Genomic DNA, 18,421 nt, shown 5'->3' on the forward strand with positions numbered 1-18,421 from the left:
ATACCTAATTTAATAATGAATTAATTTTTTCCCCGAAATTTTGGAGCAAAATTAACTTATATGTGGGAATTCATACCAATATTTTTTTCTGAACAGCAATACATTTCAATAATAAACTTATTCGAAGCAATATTATCCCATTTATTGACAACATAAGCTGAAATACAAGGGTTTTTCAAATGAAAAGGTACGAAACGACACTGTGGGTATAAATGAAGACTTTATTCAAAGTATACACCATAGGCCTGAGCACAAAGATCTCATTGATTAACGAGCCGAAAGATTCCTTCTTCCCAGAATTCCTGTGGCCGCGACTAGACCCAGTCCTTCCCTGCATCCTTGAGTTTGACGTCCAAGCTCCGCTACTTGTTGAATACCTCGAGCACAGAAGAACCATTAACTCCGAATGTGTACTGTGAGACACTTCGAAGACTACGCAGATCCATCAAGAACAAAAGAGCGAGGCTACTCACGGAATGTGTGGTTCTGTTCCATGAAAACGCGCATCCACACGTCTCCAGGATCATACAAGCGAAACCGGCCAAGTTCAAGTGGGAGCAACTCAAACACCACACCCTGCGATTTTAATATGTTTGGTACCCTGAAAAAACATCTGAAAGGGAAGCGCTCCAACTCGGACGGCGAACTCAAGGACGCTATGAAAGACTGGGTCTCGTTACGGCCACAGGAATTCTGGAAACAAGGAATTCTTCGGCTCGTTTATCAATGGGATCGTTGTGCTCAGGCGTATTAAAGTCTTCATTTATACCTAGAGTGTCGTTTCGTACCTTTTCATTTGAACACCCCTTGAATTTTCAAAATGTAACAAAGTGTGTGACACGTGTGTGTGTGTGTGTGTGTGTGTGTGTGTGTGTGTGTGTGTGTGTGTGTGTGTGTGTGTTTGTGTGTGTGTTTCAAACGAAACGCAATAAAATGGTGTTTTATAAATCCTTTTGTCAACTAACTCATTAACAACTGTTGTGTTGATAAATCTAATTCTAATTACATCACTGGTAATAAGATAATCGTTTGTTAGCATTTTAAGATACGTACTGTTAACAAAAATACTATAACGGACTTTCCCTTCTCCTTCGTTTTGAACAAGGAAACGGGTCTTCATGGGCCTTCTATGCTTCCTTACATAAAATTGCTTTCTTTTTTCAAAAAAATTTGCTCAGGAATATCAAAAACGGCCTCTGCTTCTCAATGAATACACTCATTTACGAAATAGAATTAAGGCAAGTTTCTAGAATATCTCTGGAGTGCAAGGACGAAGTTCCAGATAGGCAGCTACCTAATTTAGAGGGCCGTAGGTAGATCAATTTAAAAATATATATACAATAGCTAAATTGGCCAACTAATTTTATTAAAGAATACAAATTCTGTGAATTATAAAAGGATGCGTCGACTTTACGAACACTTAAACAGATGGTCAGGTTCTTATCTATTTCATTACAATCACTTAGTTACCACAATATTTAAAATACAAAACCTCCACCTAAACAATATTATGTACAAACGTCGATGTCATTCAGTCATGAATAATAATAAAATAAATAAAACAATTTATATTTTATTAAGTGACTGAAATAAAGAAAATGACCTAAAACAAATAATAAACATATTAATTAGGTCAAAAAAGTATGTAGAAATATGAAATTAAATTGACCACAAAAAAAGGGCGTAACTTAATATCCCTACTGTGTAGGACTGTAAAATGTTTAAATCCATTACTGCTAAGCAATAATACTTATGCTTACATTGAATATACTTTCATACCTCTAACATCCTTTTACACAAACTGGGATCACATCTTCAGCAAAAAGTAAATATTGTTATCATTTTTAATGTCAAAAGCGCAATGCATATAACCCTCATGAAATTATTTTACGCCTCAAATTTCCAAGGCCCACAAACCCTTCTTTTGCAGTACAAAGCTACCCCATATCAGAAAAAAATTCATCATATCTTACGAACAAATGTCATAGACTTTCAAAGCAGCGGAATGAAATTTATGTTTATTATCTTTCAAACTATACATTCTTACTTTCAGAATTGTTGAACATTCTACACTGGGGACAGATTTGTCAGGATTAAGAAAGTTACGCAAAATTTGCAGGTAATTAACGGTGAAAGAGCCAAACCTCGCCAAATGTAGCACCAAAACCAAACTGACATTGCAACCCTATGAATGCGCTTCTATCTTACGAAAAGAAAACAAGCATCTGTGTACTCTATTTATATTAAAAGATATCAAAATTATAGATGTTAATGCTGCAAAAAAAAATGTCAAAATTATCGCCAATCCGTCATTGTTAATTAATAAAAACTAAGTTGTATTTATATTTCAGTATAAATATTACTGAGATGCATAGTTCTATAACTTGATCAGTTCAAATGTTATTTTAAAAGCAAATATAGTTTCGTAATTAACATAGAACTAAAATGAAATGCAGTTATTTTATTTTTATAATTATTATTCTTTATTTGGGTGCTTGCCTCTGAATCTTATTTTTCAAAAATTAAAAGTTTACACTTCCCTTTCTAACAAAAAGAAAAAGTTTTTATATTTCAAATTATTAATGAAATTTAATTCCCTATAATATTTTTTATTTGAAAACGCGTTCAATACACAATGGCAGGAGCTTAAATTTTTAAGACAAAAAAATTACTTCAAGAATTTATCAATAAAAGCCAGAAAACAGACTTTGAAGAAAAAGAAAATTAGGAATTGGAGAAAATTTTATGGCTGAGCGAAAATTATTTTTAAATTCAGTTTCTATTGATTCTAGTTTTTGGATAAATCATATTTTTAATATGACAACCTCAATTTCAATTTAATCAAATTCCACTATATTGAGGTAATAAAATGTAAAAAATTGTTCACATTTCAAGCTGTCATTCTGTGCTATAAATGATTTGCATGTACAGAATATAAAGAACAGAATTTTATTGATGCATTAGTAACAGTGTATTAAAATTGGAGGTAGAATTTAATTTTTGTAATAATTAAATGTAAAAAATGTTTCTAATTCTGAAAATTTTCAAAACTAAAAATAGATTCTGAAATGCATGATAATGAATAGATTCTGAATTCTCTTTATTGAAATTTTCACAACAATTTCTCTAAATTTCTTTAATAGAAAGATCAGAAATATTTCAATTCACCAAGATTTTTCTTGACGAATCACTCAAAGTTTATCTATTTGACAAAGAAAAAAGAAATAGAAAGGGGGAAAAAGATTTTGATGAATAAAAGAAACTTCCTCATACCATAGTCATATTACGTCTTTCCGCACATCACAGCCGTCATATCTAATTAAACGATAATGCTACTGGAACAGTTCCATATCACAAGATTTTTGTGATTAGGAAATGTGATCGAGAGATCCTTTTTACTTGAGGCGGTTACTTGTTTCTGTTTAACTGTGGCCTTTTGGGCGCTGAAATCGAGCATCCAAGATTAGAAAAATGACGACAGTATGTGAGGAAGAATTAGAAAATGCCAAAAAGGAAGCGCTAAGAATATGCCGAGATTTTTTAGGTGATATTTGGGATGAATTGCCATTATCTGAATTCAAATTTTCTCCGATCTGGTAAGAAAATTAAATTCCTTCGAATAAACTGATATTTATATTTAGCATGATTTTGAAGATAGGATCTAGATAATTACAAATAATTTTATGGATCATTTCGTGACCCATGGGGAGACAAAACCTATTTACTCTTTCTCTCCTTGAATGAGTCATTACATCTAGGCGATGTGGTTGTTGACAATTGTCACGCTGCACGTTTTCTCCATGAAGTGAAATGACAGCCGGCACTTTCATACATTTTATTCAAACTATACTTGTTTCGTTATCTGTGATACTTATGACTTTTATACCGTGACAGATAATGAGATACAGAATAACATTTGATGCTTTAATTTATTGAAAGCAAGTTTAAATCTTTATTATCTTTAATACAAACTTAAAATAGAATTGAATCTGTTATGTTTACTACTTTTAAATGCATTGTCCAATATCTTAAATATAAATTCTCTATATATTCTTTAGTATTAAATTATTTTTTTCTTATTAATAATAAAAATAATAATACAAGTTCAACATAATGATGTGAGTAGAGAATTCTCTTCATGTTCTATATTAAACTAAAAATTATAAAAAACTAAATCACAGTTGATTTAGTATTAGTTTATCGGTTGCCCCTATGATATAATTTTGTGTAAGAGTAAACAATGAAATAATGATAAATAACCATATTCTCAAGTCTTTATACATATTCTTGATTTTATTTCAAATTTACTTTTAAGCTATCAAGTATTTATCTATGATTATCTTGCTGAAAATCTTTCTTATTCACAATTTTAGTGTAAAATTTCTTTTTAAATTTACCATTTTTCCAATTTTTGCATCAAGCTTTTCTTTTTATGGTTAGTTAAACAAAATGTCAAAAAGACTGATCTAATCTTTTAATATTATTTTTATCAACAACAGTAAGTTTTGTTTTTAAAGCAACAATGCAGGTCATTTAGAATATAACTTTCAGTTTAATTAAATTTGATCAAATTGGCTTACTTGTAAATAAACAAATTTTACCTTATTTTTAAAGATACCATATAAACTCTCAGTTCTTACCTTTTAAGAAAATTATGATGAAAAAATAGCCATTTTATGGAATTCCAGTGACAATGAAGTAACAGAAAATACTTGCATATTTATCACATATTAAGGATGAATTGTCAAATATGTTATATTTATTGCAACCAAGGATTAATCGATGACGTTGTCATGTATTGCCTACAATGTTCGCCAGTGGCAGTGGTTAAGCCAAGGTTCGCCAATGGTATTTGGTAAACAAATACACAAGTGTCTAAGAGAGAAATGGCTGCATCCAATTCGAAGGAAAAGGTTATTTATAAAAGAAAAGTTTTACCTTTACAAAAGAACCTCTAAAATTAGTTTGTATTACTAATTTAAGTACTATATTTATTAGACAATATTTAGAAACAGTTTTAATTACTTTTTAGGTATAAAATATTTCATAGTTAACAGTCATATAAGTTGATAAGAAGATTTTACTCTGATTAATTAGATTATTTAAATGTTTATATTTGTTATATATAATTAGTATTATTAAATATAATTAGATTATTAAATGGTTATATATAATTAGATTATTAAATGTTTTTATTTGTTTATATAAAATATATGTCATTAATTTACACCAATTAATAAAATGATGCAAATTGTTTGTTATTTTAAATAAAGAATTGGAATTGCTTCAGCTGTTTTGATAAATAATACATGGAAATACACATAATTCTTTAATAATATTTTTTTTAAATTTCCTTAGAACTTAAAAAAAATAATAATAAATTAGATCATATTTATGAATTATATAAACTAACAAAAATAGTTATTCTATAAAAATGGACAGTTTTTTCAGATATGTGAAAGACATTTTAAAGATAATGAACTACTTTTTAAAATCACTCTACTGGAAAATATTTTTTAAATCATATCTACTTCTCTGAAAAAATCAAAACTGAAAGAAAATGCTATGCTGAGTATTTTTCAAAGTTGTCCATCTTACTTTATTTCTTCAGCATTTCCTTGACAATCTAAAAAAAAGTAGTGATTGGAATGTGCTCAAATTGAATTTACTGCAATTGAAAGTTCAAATTATAAATATATTTGCAATAGCAAAACCACATTTATTAATTTTGATAATTTTTAGAAAGTATTAGTTCACAGCTTTTATTCTTTTTGAACTACTATTGAAAAGCATGAAAGTTGATATTCCTTTTAACATTTCTGCAAGTGTTAGCAGTGATCTCATGTTAAATGCATCATTTATGATAGAAAGGATTTTAAAACATGAAAATGTCCCATTACAAATTACATTGATATTCTTGATATTATATTGTGTTGTGTATCATTGTGTTGAATTCCCAAAACTTCTAAATGACAAAATTATTATTATTGCATCAGTATACAATACTTCTATATCCGAATATCATTCAAAAAATTGGTATTATTTAAAAATTTTCTCCAAAAACAGAAAACTTTAATAATTTTTTGATTTGCCAAACATGCCTTAACTTAAAAGAGGATTTCTAATGATTGATAAAATACATGTCGGAACTTTTCTTGATTACAAAGTTGGAAGCATTTTAAGGGTGGCACACAACAACTTAATTTAGCAATTTATGTTCATGTGTTTGTGTTACAAAGTCTGTTTTTTCCCTTACAAAGTTCCCAGTGTGTTTATTGATTTATTTGATGCTTTACAACATTTTAATTTAATGATGAAAGTTATCACGAGGTTCTAAAAAATATGTTTCAAGTTAATAATGGTAATGGTAATAATTTTATTGGTGTGCCCTAATTTTATGTGATAAACTTCATATTTCTAAATGTATTAGAAATAATTGGTTCAGTAATCATAAAAATGGTTATTATTTTTATTATCCTGATTTTGCCTCATTGAAATATGTATGTATTGCTTCTTTAACAAATGTGGAAATACTTAATAATTTTGGAATGCTCAGTTTATTGAAATTTGGCTATTGATTAGTATGTAAAATTTCATGGCCAATCACTTTGAATAAATAAAATATGAAGCCAGTCAGAAAAATCTTTTAAGTACTCATGTCATGTATGCTTTGAATAAGCTGTTTGCTCATAGTAAATAATATCTTGAATACTATCAGAAAACAGTTCAATTCATAAATGTAATATGTGCAACAAGCAGCCTGTTTGATAAGTGACTGATTTTTGATAAACAGCTAGCTTCTTAAATAAGTAAATGGGAAAACCTTGTTTCAGACACTGGAAGACTTCAACAACACAAGCTTTCATTGAAAGAGTTGATTTTTGTGTCAAGATATTGAAAAAGATGAATCTAAATGTGGACAATATAGAAGCTGGAGACTAGTATCGTAATTCCTTAAGATAAATTAATGAAACTGAAAGTGATTTAAAATTATATCACAAATTGAAACTTGCCTTTGACAAAGAAGTTCCGTAATTATTAATATATTTTGTAATAGTAATGGTAAAGGGGGTGGGAACCTGTAGATTTAATTTTCTGCAATATATGTATTGAAGAATCAGACATTCATTAAATGGCAGATACCTTGTTTACAAGAATGTATTTAGCAATTTACTGTTCTTGTGTTGTTTGAAAGAAAGCAGTGTTTTCATTGTGGCCAAAAATTGATCATCATTATAAATTCCATTTCTCATGATAATTTTGAATTGATAAAAGATAAAAGTAGCTTATTATTATTCCAGAGAAATAGTTGTGTATGCTGTTACCCATACATATATAGTTGTTCAAAAGTTAATTAGTTAAAAGTGAGGATAATTTAATGAAAATTCAAGTCAATATAATTTAATCATTAATATTGTAGGACATGTTTTAGTAACACAAGATGTTTTTTTCTTCTGATTTTCTTGTGGATGGATATGATATGTTGCTATTAATTATAAGTTAATATCTAGCACTTTTTAAATAATTATTTAAAAGTGAAAAAGTATCTTAATACTATTGTTTCTAGGAATAAAAGAAAAAAATATATAAAGTTTTTCTAATAATCCTTTAGAAGATAAAGGTTAATTTAGGAAGAAAATTAGAAAGGGAAATAGTGCATGATAGAAAAATAAGTGCTATAAAAGATAAAGGTAAAGCAAAAAATATTTTTAAATTCAATATCATTGTATGATTTATTTACATTGTTAAAGATAAATAAAACAGGAGACTGTGTGATTTAAAAGTATCAAGATTTTATCTTTGTGTTTTGATTTTATGAGAAAATCATATTTGAAAAGATATTTCTTTTATGTAAATTCTTTTATGTGTTCTAAATAATTATGAGTCTAAATTTTGTAGAAATAAAAATTGTGTAATAAGCATCTTGTGTTTTCATCTGAATTATTCCTCCTTAAATTTTAACCCATTCGTATTTATTAGTTGCAAATTAAATGTGTTACTCTTTTACATAATTTTAGCTCAAAATGTATTTTTTTTTAATTACAATAAATGAGTTAACAATAAATTAAAATTAGACATTGTAACAATTCTTATAATAGCACAAACAACATAGAAAAATTGGAAAAATAATTTTATTTCATGACTAATCATTTTTTACAATTTTAATCTTTTATATGTATTTTGAAAATATTTTGCTGATTATCTTTCCTTTTTTAAAAATAAAACATTTGAAAGCTAAAGCTTTCATTTCAAAGAAAGGTTGATTTAAATATCAATTCTATTTCATGCATATACCAGTATTGAATATTTTTTTTAATTAGTATTACTATGATAATATTTACAAAATCAGAGAAGTTGTACTTGGCGAAAATTGGCATGAAAAAATGATCATCGCCAATCCTCAGCCCATGTTTACGACTTTTCGCCTGGATATGATGAGTCGTTCCAACAAATAGCGGACTTTGTCTTCCTGTGAGTTACAATCATATCTGTTTACTTAAGATATTTTAACAAATTGTTGTGTTTTGGTACTTTAAATTTGCAAATAATACTAGTATATTATCATACTTAAGATATTTTATATATAGCAATTTTAACTTTGTAGTTTTAGAGACATACGTTTATATTTAAGGCCTAATTGATTTGTACATCGAATTGAACTTTACAATAACATTCCCCTACCGATAATCTTTAGATATCTGAGTATGCTGACATTTGTTGCAAATTTTACTTTGCATTTTGTAGGATTTTTTACTTTTAAAAGCGGAAAATTTGTATTATTTTTTCATTATATTAAAATTCACTTGCATTTTTTAATATCTTCTGCATGCTCTCTATATGTTAATTTTACTTAAAAACTAATATTAAAACTTTAAAATGGGTTTGCATAAAGCGAGATTCCAGGAAGATCACGCATGCGCAGAAGGGGCGAACAATAGTTAATGCTTGTCGCGACAAGACAATTATTTACTATTATGCAGTTTCTGCGCATGCTTGATCTTACTGAAATCTAATAACTAGTTTAATGTAAACCTGCCTTTAAAATGGATGACATAAAGATTTCTCATATACCTCCTAAAATTTATTTGATAAGACTTCGATAATCCTATTATTTTTATTTTCATAAAATATATCGAATTTGAGGCATTAATTTTACTTCTGAATTGAACGTTTTTAAAACCTTTTCTCTTTTAAATTTTGCAGTCATTGACACATTTTTGTCGCTTTTTAAAACATGATCAATCCAGGATATCATACAACTGGTTTATAATAACATTTTGGTCTATAAGGCTGAAATTGGATCTGCATATTGAGTTCTTGCACCATATAATAATTAACACTAAATAAAAATATTATGATTTTTAAAACTAGATGTCGCCAGAAAGGAAAATGAAACGAGACTATTAAAAATGTGTTCCTATATGCAAAGATTTCAAATTTATAAATATATATATATATATTGAACTTTATGATATACATATATCATTCAAATGTCTAAATATTTTTTTCACTTACCACTGTTTCCTTTAAATGTTATTCAAAATTGGGACATTTGAATGCCAGCATGAAAAATTAAGTATAATAGTAAGTGATACTGTTGCGTTTGAAGTTTAGTATAATTGTATACATAAAAAAAATCCAATGTTTATGTGAAATTTTAATATATGTTACGTAATTTTAAGAATCCAATTATTATGCAATATGTGTAAATAATTATAAAAATATCCCATTTAGATTGATAAATTAATTTTGATTTTCTATTTCTTTCTTTCATCATGAAATAAATCACGATCCTATTTCATTGACGAAATAAAATACGAACGAAATTTAAGATAAATTTTGCAATTCAGAACCAAGGTTACATGATAAAAATGACATTCCTCTTAACTTACTTCCTCTCCACATCATTGTATATACTTTTGGATCTAAAATGGTACCTTTACATGCGAAAGTGACAAATATGCAGATTTCCCTCCCTCCCCTCTAAAAAAGGGGATAAATTTCTATTTCATTAATTATTAAAATCAAACACGTAATTCCAGTTGCAAAGTTTTATTAAACAAGGTAACCAAATATATAAAAATACTTCGGTTTCTATTGAGGTTTAGAATAAAAATTTCATTTTTGCATGTCCCCATCCACGAATAGATATCAATGAGTAAACTGTTTCTTATACTTATCTATAAGCACACAAAGTTTTATCTTTCTATTTGTAATATTTGCTGAGATGTTAAAACGCTTCTTTCAGATCATTTTTCCATACTTCAAACTGATGACTGAGCTAGTCTTTTTTCAAGGATATTACACAAAAAGTTATTTTTAAAAAAAAACTGAATCATGATGGGTTTCTTAACTTTCATTAAATTTTTAAAAATCTTTAAATAAAATTTGTTTACAATAATATATATATATTAAAGTAACCAAAAATATTAGCATTAGGTAATTAAAACCTATAATTGAAACAATCTAAAATTAAAAATATTTTGGAAGCGAACCTAAATTATTTCGGAATCGCAACTAAAAAATTATTTCTGATTCAAACTAAAAAAAAAAAAAAATGAACGGAAAAAGCACAATTGTATTTAGAGAGCGCAAATCTAGCTACTACTAAAACACAGATCAATCAAGACAATAGTAATAAAAACCAAGTTAATAGGGAAAAAAGTATCAAAATTAAACCAAATAAAATAAGAATCTGGTCTGAAGACTTTCTCAAGGGTCACCCTCAGGCAGAGATTTTTTTTTTAAAAAAAAGGAATTTTTTCTGTGAGGAAATACAGACTAAATGTCCAAACTATTGATTAATCGTGACCCGAAAATCCCCTGAAATTAGGCCTAAGATGCACTATTTTTACAGAATAGAAAAAAAAACAATAAATTAGAAGAATACGACCGCTAATAAGCAAAAATACAATAACATAAAATAACCAAATAATAGCATTCAAACCAATTATGAATCAAATACCAGCCAGACCATACCAGCAGCAGGCAAAAAAAACAAAAAACATATGCTCTCCCATTGTGTTTCCCGCGCCCTAAACTGCCTTAGCTAACGCCATTCAAGGTAAAAAATAATTGAAGGGTCTCAGCGCCATCTATTGAGTGATTTAATATGCAACGGAAGGTCTATTTTTATTTTAGGTAAAGGATTAATCCCAAATCATCCCTATTTTAATTAAAAAATTAATATTGCAGTAGTTTCTGGGAAATTCATTATTAGTGAAATTTTTAATGAGATTATTTGTTGCTTCAATATAGGAAATTTTGTTATTACAAACTATTTTTATCCTGTTAAATTGTAAGAAAATTAGATTTTTGAAAATTTTAGAGTTTAGATTAGAATGATAATTACGAGGTTTCGTTATTTTAAAGTTGAATTCATCCCTTTTATCGTAGATACCAACTATTGTTTTATCATTAGCTATTTCGATTTTTAAATCCAGAAAGGTAGCCTCAAGTTGTATTTTATTTGTTTCTGTTCGAATTAAATCTTCTGGATAGCAATTAGTCTCAATATTGGTATTATCTAAGTTTATCAAAAGGTAAGTCATTTTCGGTTCACGAGGAATCAATAATTTGGACTTTTAGTCTGTATTTTCTCACAGAAAAGAAATCCCTTTTTTTTTTAGTCCCTGCCTGAGGGTGACCCTTGAGAAAGTCTTCAAGCCGGATTCTTATTTTATTTTATTTAATTTTGATACTTTTTTTTCCTATTAACTTGGTTTTTATTACTATATATATATATATATATATATATAATTGCATTCTTCTAACAACATTTGCGTCTTCGCGATCCAGTTCTTCACTTCTTGCTTTTCTTGGCAAAAATTTGCTGTACATCTACAGGAGCCACATTATACCAGGGTCACTGCGATGAAAATACATCCTATACGATTTGATTGCTTTCTTTGTAAGCCAATCCACTCATCAAAGAAAGCAGCATTCAACATCGTTCTACTGCTAATGTATAGTGATGAAAAGCACTATCCAAGACTAGAGAATCCAGACAAGATGCCAATCAAAACTAATAGAATATATCGGTCGCCATTCAGCAAAATGTTGAACAAAATAAGACTAACCAAAGAGTTTCTAAAATTTTACAATTTATAGAAAATTGGGAAAGTGATCGTTTTGCCGATTGGTGCTTTCACCTCGATTAAAATGATCATCTGTCAAAGTTACTTTTTTAAGGAAAGACAGATTTAATTCCTCCTGAAGAAGAGCTCAATTTAAAACTCTAAATTAGTATAATGATCTAGCTGAAGATGGCTTTTATGGTATAAAAAACAAACTCTTATTATGATCCGATTGTAGATGTTCATGGAATTTACGAATGCTACATGGATAGCAGTAATTTCGTTAAGTATTCTCTGTATTGTCGTTTTTGGGATGGTGAGTTCTGAACTGACTGTTTGTACACTAACATGAGGTTAACTTGAAAAATGTATAAGTTATAATGTCCATTTCTGTATAACAACTCATCTTTCCTGGAGAAGTAAAAATCCTGCAATTTACAATCACTAAACCGTTTTGTAAATACATTTTCTAGAAAGATGCTGGAAACTCGAAGAATGATGTTTGTATTCTTCTGCAACTACGCCAGCCTTATAATTAAATGCAATATAAATCATCAACATTTTTAAACGTTTCTTGTTACTTACATATGTTATTCTTTTGGAAAGCTTAATATCGCACACACAATTGCATGAAACTTTTTTTGTTTTGTTATTTCATTATTTCTCTAAGATATCTTAAAAGTTTGATGTAATGAATACTTATATCGATATAAGAATATTTCCATCTGAATTTTTGATAAGCACTTCTCAATTTTAAACGAAGCATAATTCTGCATTTTTTTTAGATGGGAACATACAATTTTCTGTGCATAGATGAAAGTAAAAGAAACATTTGACTAATTGACAGTTTTATAGTATGAGAACCGTAAAATATATAAATCATTTTTTAATGTTTATACTATCAAACTCAACAGAAGGCCCATTATTTAATGAAACTTTAATTGGAAATATATGAAAAAACACAATATTTAGGAAAATAAATGCTTATTCTACTTTTTTGGGTCACCCTATAATACATAGTAGAAAATAGTATAGATCTGTGAAATCGATAACTCAAAAACACAACGAGCTATATCGGTGAAATTTATTTTAAGATTTTACCACCGGAATTATGATATATAATTTTGAAATTTTCTTATTACGAAATAGAGAATTCGTTATGCATTAATTATTAAGAGAAAGATGCGCCAGAATGTTTGTACAAATAGTTAATTCCTTAAAGTATTTATTAGGGGGGAAATTCCGTTTTTCAATATATTTTTTTTATAATTTTATAAGTGATCTTATATGATCCGGCAGTTAAAAATTGTAACTGTTCTCCACATTAAAATATATATAGTTTTTGACTAAATCGACCATGGAACTGATTCTGTGTTGGGACTGAAAAGCATAAATATTTTTACTTTTATTTCTCTTATTTTTTGCTGCTGATGAAATTTTAAAAATATATTCTTAATTACAACAACGTGGAAAACGATATTTGTTTAAAAAACACATGCATGCATGGTTTGAATGCCAAATAAAAAGTTGCCTAAATTTTGAAATATGTGAATGCGTCCCTAAATGCATCGCTTAAGGGGTAATGCAAAAAAAAAATGTAATACAGCTGAAAAACTACTCATAAGAATAAGCTGTAATTTTGCATGCCTCCATAAAATGACCTTATCCTTCAATTTATGCTCAAATTTAAGTACATTGCCTTAAAAAAACTTTTTTAAAAATCTCATTTTGAAGTTTTACCGCGTACTAAAAATTAGTTTTTAATTATAAGTGTGTAAAATATGAAGAATATACATTTTCATAACAAAAAGAGTTTTAGTCAATAATTATATTAATTTTGAGGTATGAATAAAAATTCAAAATTAATTTTAATACTAAAGGTCAAAATTTTATTAACTCATAATTTCTAAACGAACAAACCTAGACTAATAAGGTGTGGTTTCTGGGAATAACTTTTGATGTAGTTTTAAAATTTAATGAAAAAAAAATGGGTGTTGCAATTGTAAATTTTGAAGTTTGTTCTTATTTCAATATGTAGACGACCTTTTTTGAAATTGCTAATTGAAAATCCTTGAGAGTACTTAATTCCTTTGGAATGATACTGTTTTACGTTTGTATGACGAAAAACACCAGAATAATGCTAGGTAGCTTTTTTTTTCTTCGCTACTGCACTTTAAATTAAACATTCCCGATATTTTTGTTCACATTATTATATAAAATCCGCCATATTCTGAAAATGACAGATCATAAAACTTCCACTCCTTGCTATAATTTCAACTGTTAGCGTCACAAAAGTAATGTGTTCCAGAATCCCGGGACTAGCATTTTGGATGATTTAACTTCGCAATGGATTGGTATGCAGTAAAAACAGGCGAATTTTCGTAGTTCTCTGTTAAACTTGTCCTTGATTTCCATTAGATGCATTTTCTTTCATATCACTCCTATTTTATCAAAATAAACACCGACTAACGCATGCGACAAAGCGCAGGGCATTTCCGTATATGAAAATTGGCAGTATGTTTTTTAAACGGAAAAAAATCATTGATTTCTTTATCAGCTTTTAAAAAGATTTGGACGTTTGTTATGCCTAAATCACACGATAACTTGGCCTTTTATCAGTGAACAATGTAATCAGTTTCCCTAAAGGATGTCAAAGACATGGCATTGACCCATTATTTAAAGAAATACCAGTTGAATTATCTCGGCTTTCTTCATGAGAAACTTTTTGACGTTAATAATAGACAGGGCTTTCTTATTTAATAAATACTGAGGGTGATTGTACATAATGCATATAAATAATGAGGGTGAGAAAAGTACAAATAAAGATTTTAATTTCATGCTGATATTAAATACCCTCTAAAATTCATACAGTAGCCTAGAATTTGTTTTAGGCAAGTGAAATTTTTTATTATACATTTGTTTTTTTAATTGCTATATTTTGTTTGATTAAAGTTATAATCATTTCTTTCCAGTAATTTTTCTTTTCCTGTTTTCAGTGAAGGATTGTGCAATACCCTTTATCGATGTTCCCTTCCAGAAAACGTCGCTGTTAAAAAACCCAAAACTCCAAGGCACGTTCTCCTTAGGTATTACGGTTATGTGCAAGAAAACATAACTGTTGTCGTTACAGAAACAACAATTTTCTCACTTCTGGCTGAGAGGAAATTGGGGCCAAAATTGTATGGAGTATTTCACAATGGCAGATTGGAAGAATTCATTCCAGTAAGTGTTTCAAGTACTAATTTCCATGATTTGCCATCATGATTCCTGTACTAATTTCCATAATTCGCTATCATGATTCTAGTACTAATTTCCATGATTCGCCATGATGGCTCCAATACTAATTTCCATGATTCGCCATCATGATTTCAGTACTAATTTCTATAATTTGTTATCGTGATTCCGTTATTGTATCAGCAATATTGGATGATCATATTTTTAAATAATTTTTCATATCCATTTCACTTTAATATAAATACTGAAGTACCAAAATCATGGGATGCCTTCTAATATCATGTGGAATCTCCTTTTCATTCGCTGAGCATAATCATTTACTCGATGAAAATCAACAATTCGAGATGACTTTGACACAATTTGTCATGAAAACTCCCTTAAAGAAATTACAGTTGACAATCCGTAATTTAGAAAGTCTTGCCATTACATGATAATATGCATAAACTGACCTCTCAGTTATATCCCATATATGCTCAATGCGATTCTGCTCTGCGATCTAAGTGGTTAAATTATTCATTGGAATTATTTTCCAGAATGTTTCTCAGGCGAATCGCGAAATGATTTGGGCTCGTTTATAAGGTGTTGCCTGTCATAGAAAATCCCATCGTTATTTGAGTACTTAAAGTCTATAAATGATTTCCAAGTAGCTGAGCATAATCATTTTTAATCAATGATTGATTAAGTTCACCAGAGGATCCAATATATGCCATATAAAAACAGCCCACAGCATTATGAAACTGCCATAACTTTCACAGTGGCTTGCTGTCAACTTGGGTCCATGGCCACGTGGGATCTGCACCAAACTCAAATCCTCCCATTAGCTCTTAACCACTGGAATTAACCACTCTCGCCAACAACGGATTTTTGAGGCATCTAACTTATATATTCACGAACCCAACAGAGGCACAGTTGCCAATAGTGCGTTATTTATGAAGACACTCGAGACTTCTGCTACCATATCCCATTGGCGCCAAATTTCAGTTCACCTATCTTCATTCTGGTTAGTCGTACGTATGGCATTGATTGTTATTGTTTATGACACAGTTTGCTTGCCTTCTGACATTGATTATCAGAGACAAATCATTGATCACAATTTTGTAATCACTAAATAGATAAAATTCTCGGTGCACTTTCAACATTACAGATCGAAAGATGTTGAATGTCTCATACCGAAATGAAATGTCTCATACTTCTAGCTCCAATTAATTCACTGCATTCTTAACGTCTGTGAATTCCCGTCGTATGGTCGTTACCAAATCAGGAAATTTTTCACACGAATTGTTTGAATAGATATAATAATTTGATAATATACACTCATGTATACATTTTTTATGCGATGCACTACTTTTACATTTTTGTTTATTGCTATCGTATGAATTTCGACATCTCTCTCTCTCTCTCTCTCTCTCTCTCTCTCTCTCTCAACAATTACTCAGTTTTTAACAACTCTCATTTTCTATTCTCCAAGAGATAGTACATAAACCCTTCAGCCCCCCTCCCAAAAAATTGCAATTATTGAACGATGCCAAGCATCAAACTTTTCATAGTATATTCTCAGAAAATATCTACCCCAACAGTAAAAAACGGTAAAGCAAACAAAATTTATCTCTTCTATGAAATCTGTATGCATAATTTGAATCTGGCGCCATAATATTCGTTCTGCCAAGAAAAACCGTTTTGCAATGCATAAGCAATAAATTTGCATCTTAAAATTTTATTCGGGATGATAAATATCGGTAAATCTTTGCGAAATGAGCGCTCTGGTTTCAATGACTTTGTTTCCTCAATCTTTTAACATAAAATGTTGTTCCTATTGATTTCATTCCTAATACTTGCTATTTTTTTTTATCCCAATAGTCTCGAACCGTATTGTGTAAGGATTACAGACGGGTATATCCAGCAGTAGCTAGAGAAATGGCTAAAATTCATGCTCTAGATGTGCCGATGAGGAAGATTCCAGACTTCTTTCCTGTCAACTTTAAGAAGTATATTTTCAAAACTATCATGAGTATAATTAGTATGTTATTTTAAGCACAGTTGTTATTAGTTAAATTTGTTGAATTTGTTGTTTCTGCCCTGTTATTTTCACCAGAATTTGAAAATCTACGTCCGTATAATTATAAATGAGAACCTTCCTCTATACCAACGAAAGCATAAGGAAAAGTACATTTATATTTCCTTTCAGTATTCTAAACTGAATTCTTTTTAATTCTCTCGTTTTTGAAATAAAAAAAGGAAAATGTACTGTAAATCTAATAGAATCGAACTCGAGATTTTGATTAATTTCTCTTGTATTAGACCATATCAAGCCAAAAAAAGAAAAAAAAAAACAGTGAAATTACATTTTTGTCTGTCAGCTTGTCTGCCCATAAACAAAAACTAGATTGGTGAAATTTGTTTTGTAGTCTCCGTATCCAAATTCAGAGTTCTCCCAAATTTTTAATGAAATCTGTTCTGACCATTAACCCTTTCGCCATCTTCTCCTGTCCTCGAAAATTTCCATTTTTCTTTTCTGTCCTTTGTTTTTCGCCGCATTAGAACAAACAAAAATAAAAAACCAAATAAGTAAATATTTATAAAGAATTTTCAACGTTTAAAAGTTTTAAAATGTAGAAGAACGCTTGAAGCGCGTTACGGCCGCCGAGTTTTACGAGTTTCACTTGAACGCGCTAGACGCGTTGCGGACGACGAAAAAGTTAATGTGTTTCTCACTCAATATGATAACTAAAAAAAAATCGCTATCTAGATTAAATAAAATTTAGCTTTAATGTTAGAAACATGAATTTCAATCAGATTTCGATTCAAAGACATTAAGGGGTTTGGTTCTTTTTATATTTACGAGTGTGAACTAATAACGCCAATAGCACCAACGAAATTTGGTTCGCGAATTTCTCACGAACACTGTTCGTCAAGGATGAACAATGTCGTGAACCACATCCTGTCGGTTTTTTTTCAAAAAAAAATTAGTTCAAGTATGGGCGTATTCGCTCATCTATCCCACTGATCGTACAACGAATTAGCTAGGTCAAATCTGTAAGTTAAATGGTAAAATTAACAGGGCTTGACATGACGATAAGTTTCAAAACATTATGAATTTCTGACGAATGCAA

The 18,421-nt window shown here is 29.2% G+C and overlaps 1 protein-coding gene across 2 annotated transcripts in view; it reads left to right on the forward strand.

Annotated features, from left to right (window-relative positions):
* Positions 1-3,375: 3,375 nt before the first annotated feature.
* The window catches only part of LOC129980803 (choline/ethanolamine kinase-like), a 29,931-nt gene continuing 14,885 nt past the window's right edge, over positions 3,376-18,421 (forward strand). Inside the window, exons 1-3 of one of the 2 annotated variants that reach the window (XM_056091188.1) lie at positions 3,376-3,596; positions 15,074-15,299; positions 17,169-17,296. In XM_056091188.1, coding sequence (XP_055947163.1) covers positions 3,472-3,596; positions 15,074-15,299; positions 17,169-17,296 — 479 coding nt within the window. In that variant the 5' untranslated portion in view covers positions 3,376-3,471. The remainder of the gene's footprint in view (positions 3,597-15,073; positions 15,300-17,168; positions 17,297-18,421) is intronic. The other variant, XM_056091187.1, reaches the window with a different exon arrangement.

The sequence above is a fragment of the Argiope bruennichi genome, chromosome 8 (genome assembly GCF_947563725.1).
Source record: "Argiope bruennichi chromosome 8, qqArgBrue1.1, whole genome shotgun sequence".
Taxonomy (NCBI): Eukaryota; Metazoa; Arthropoda; class Arachnida; order Araneae; family Araneidae; genus Argiope; species Argiope bruennichi.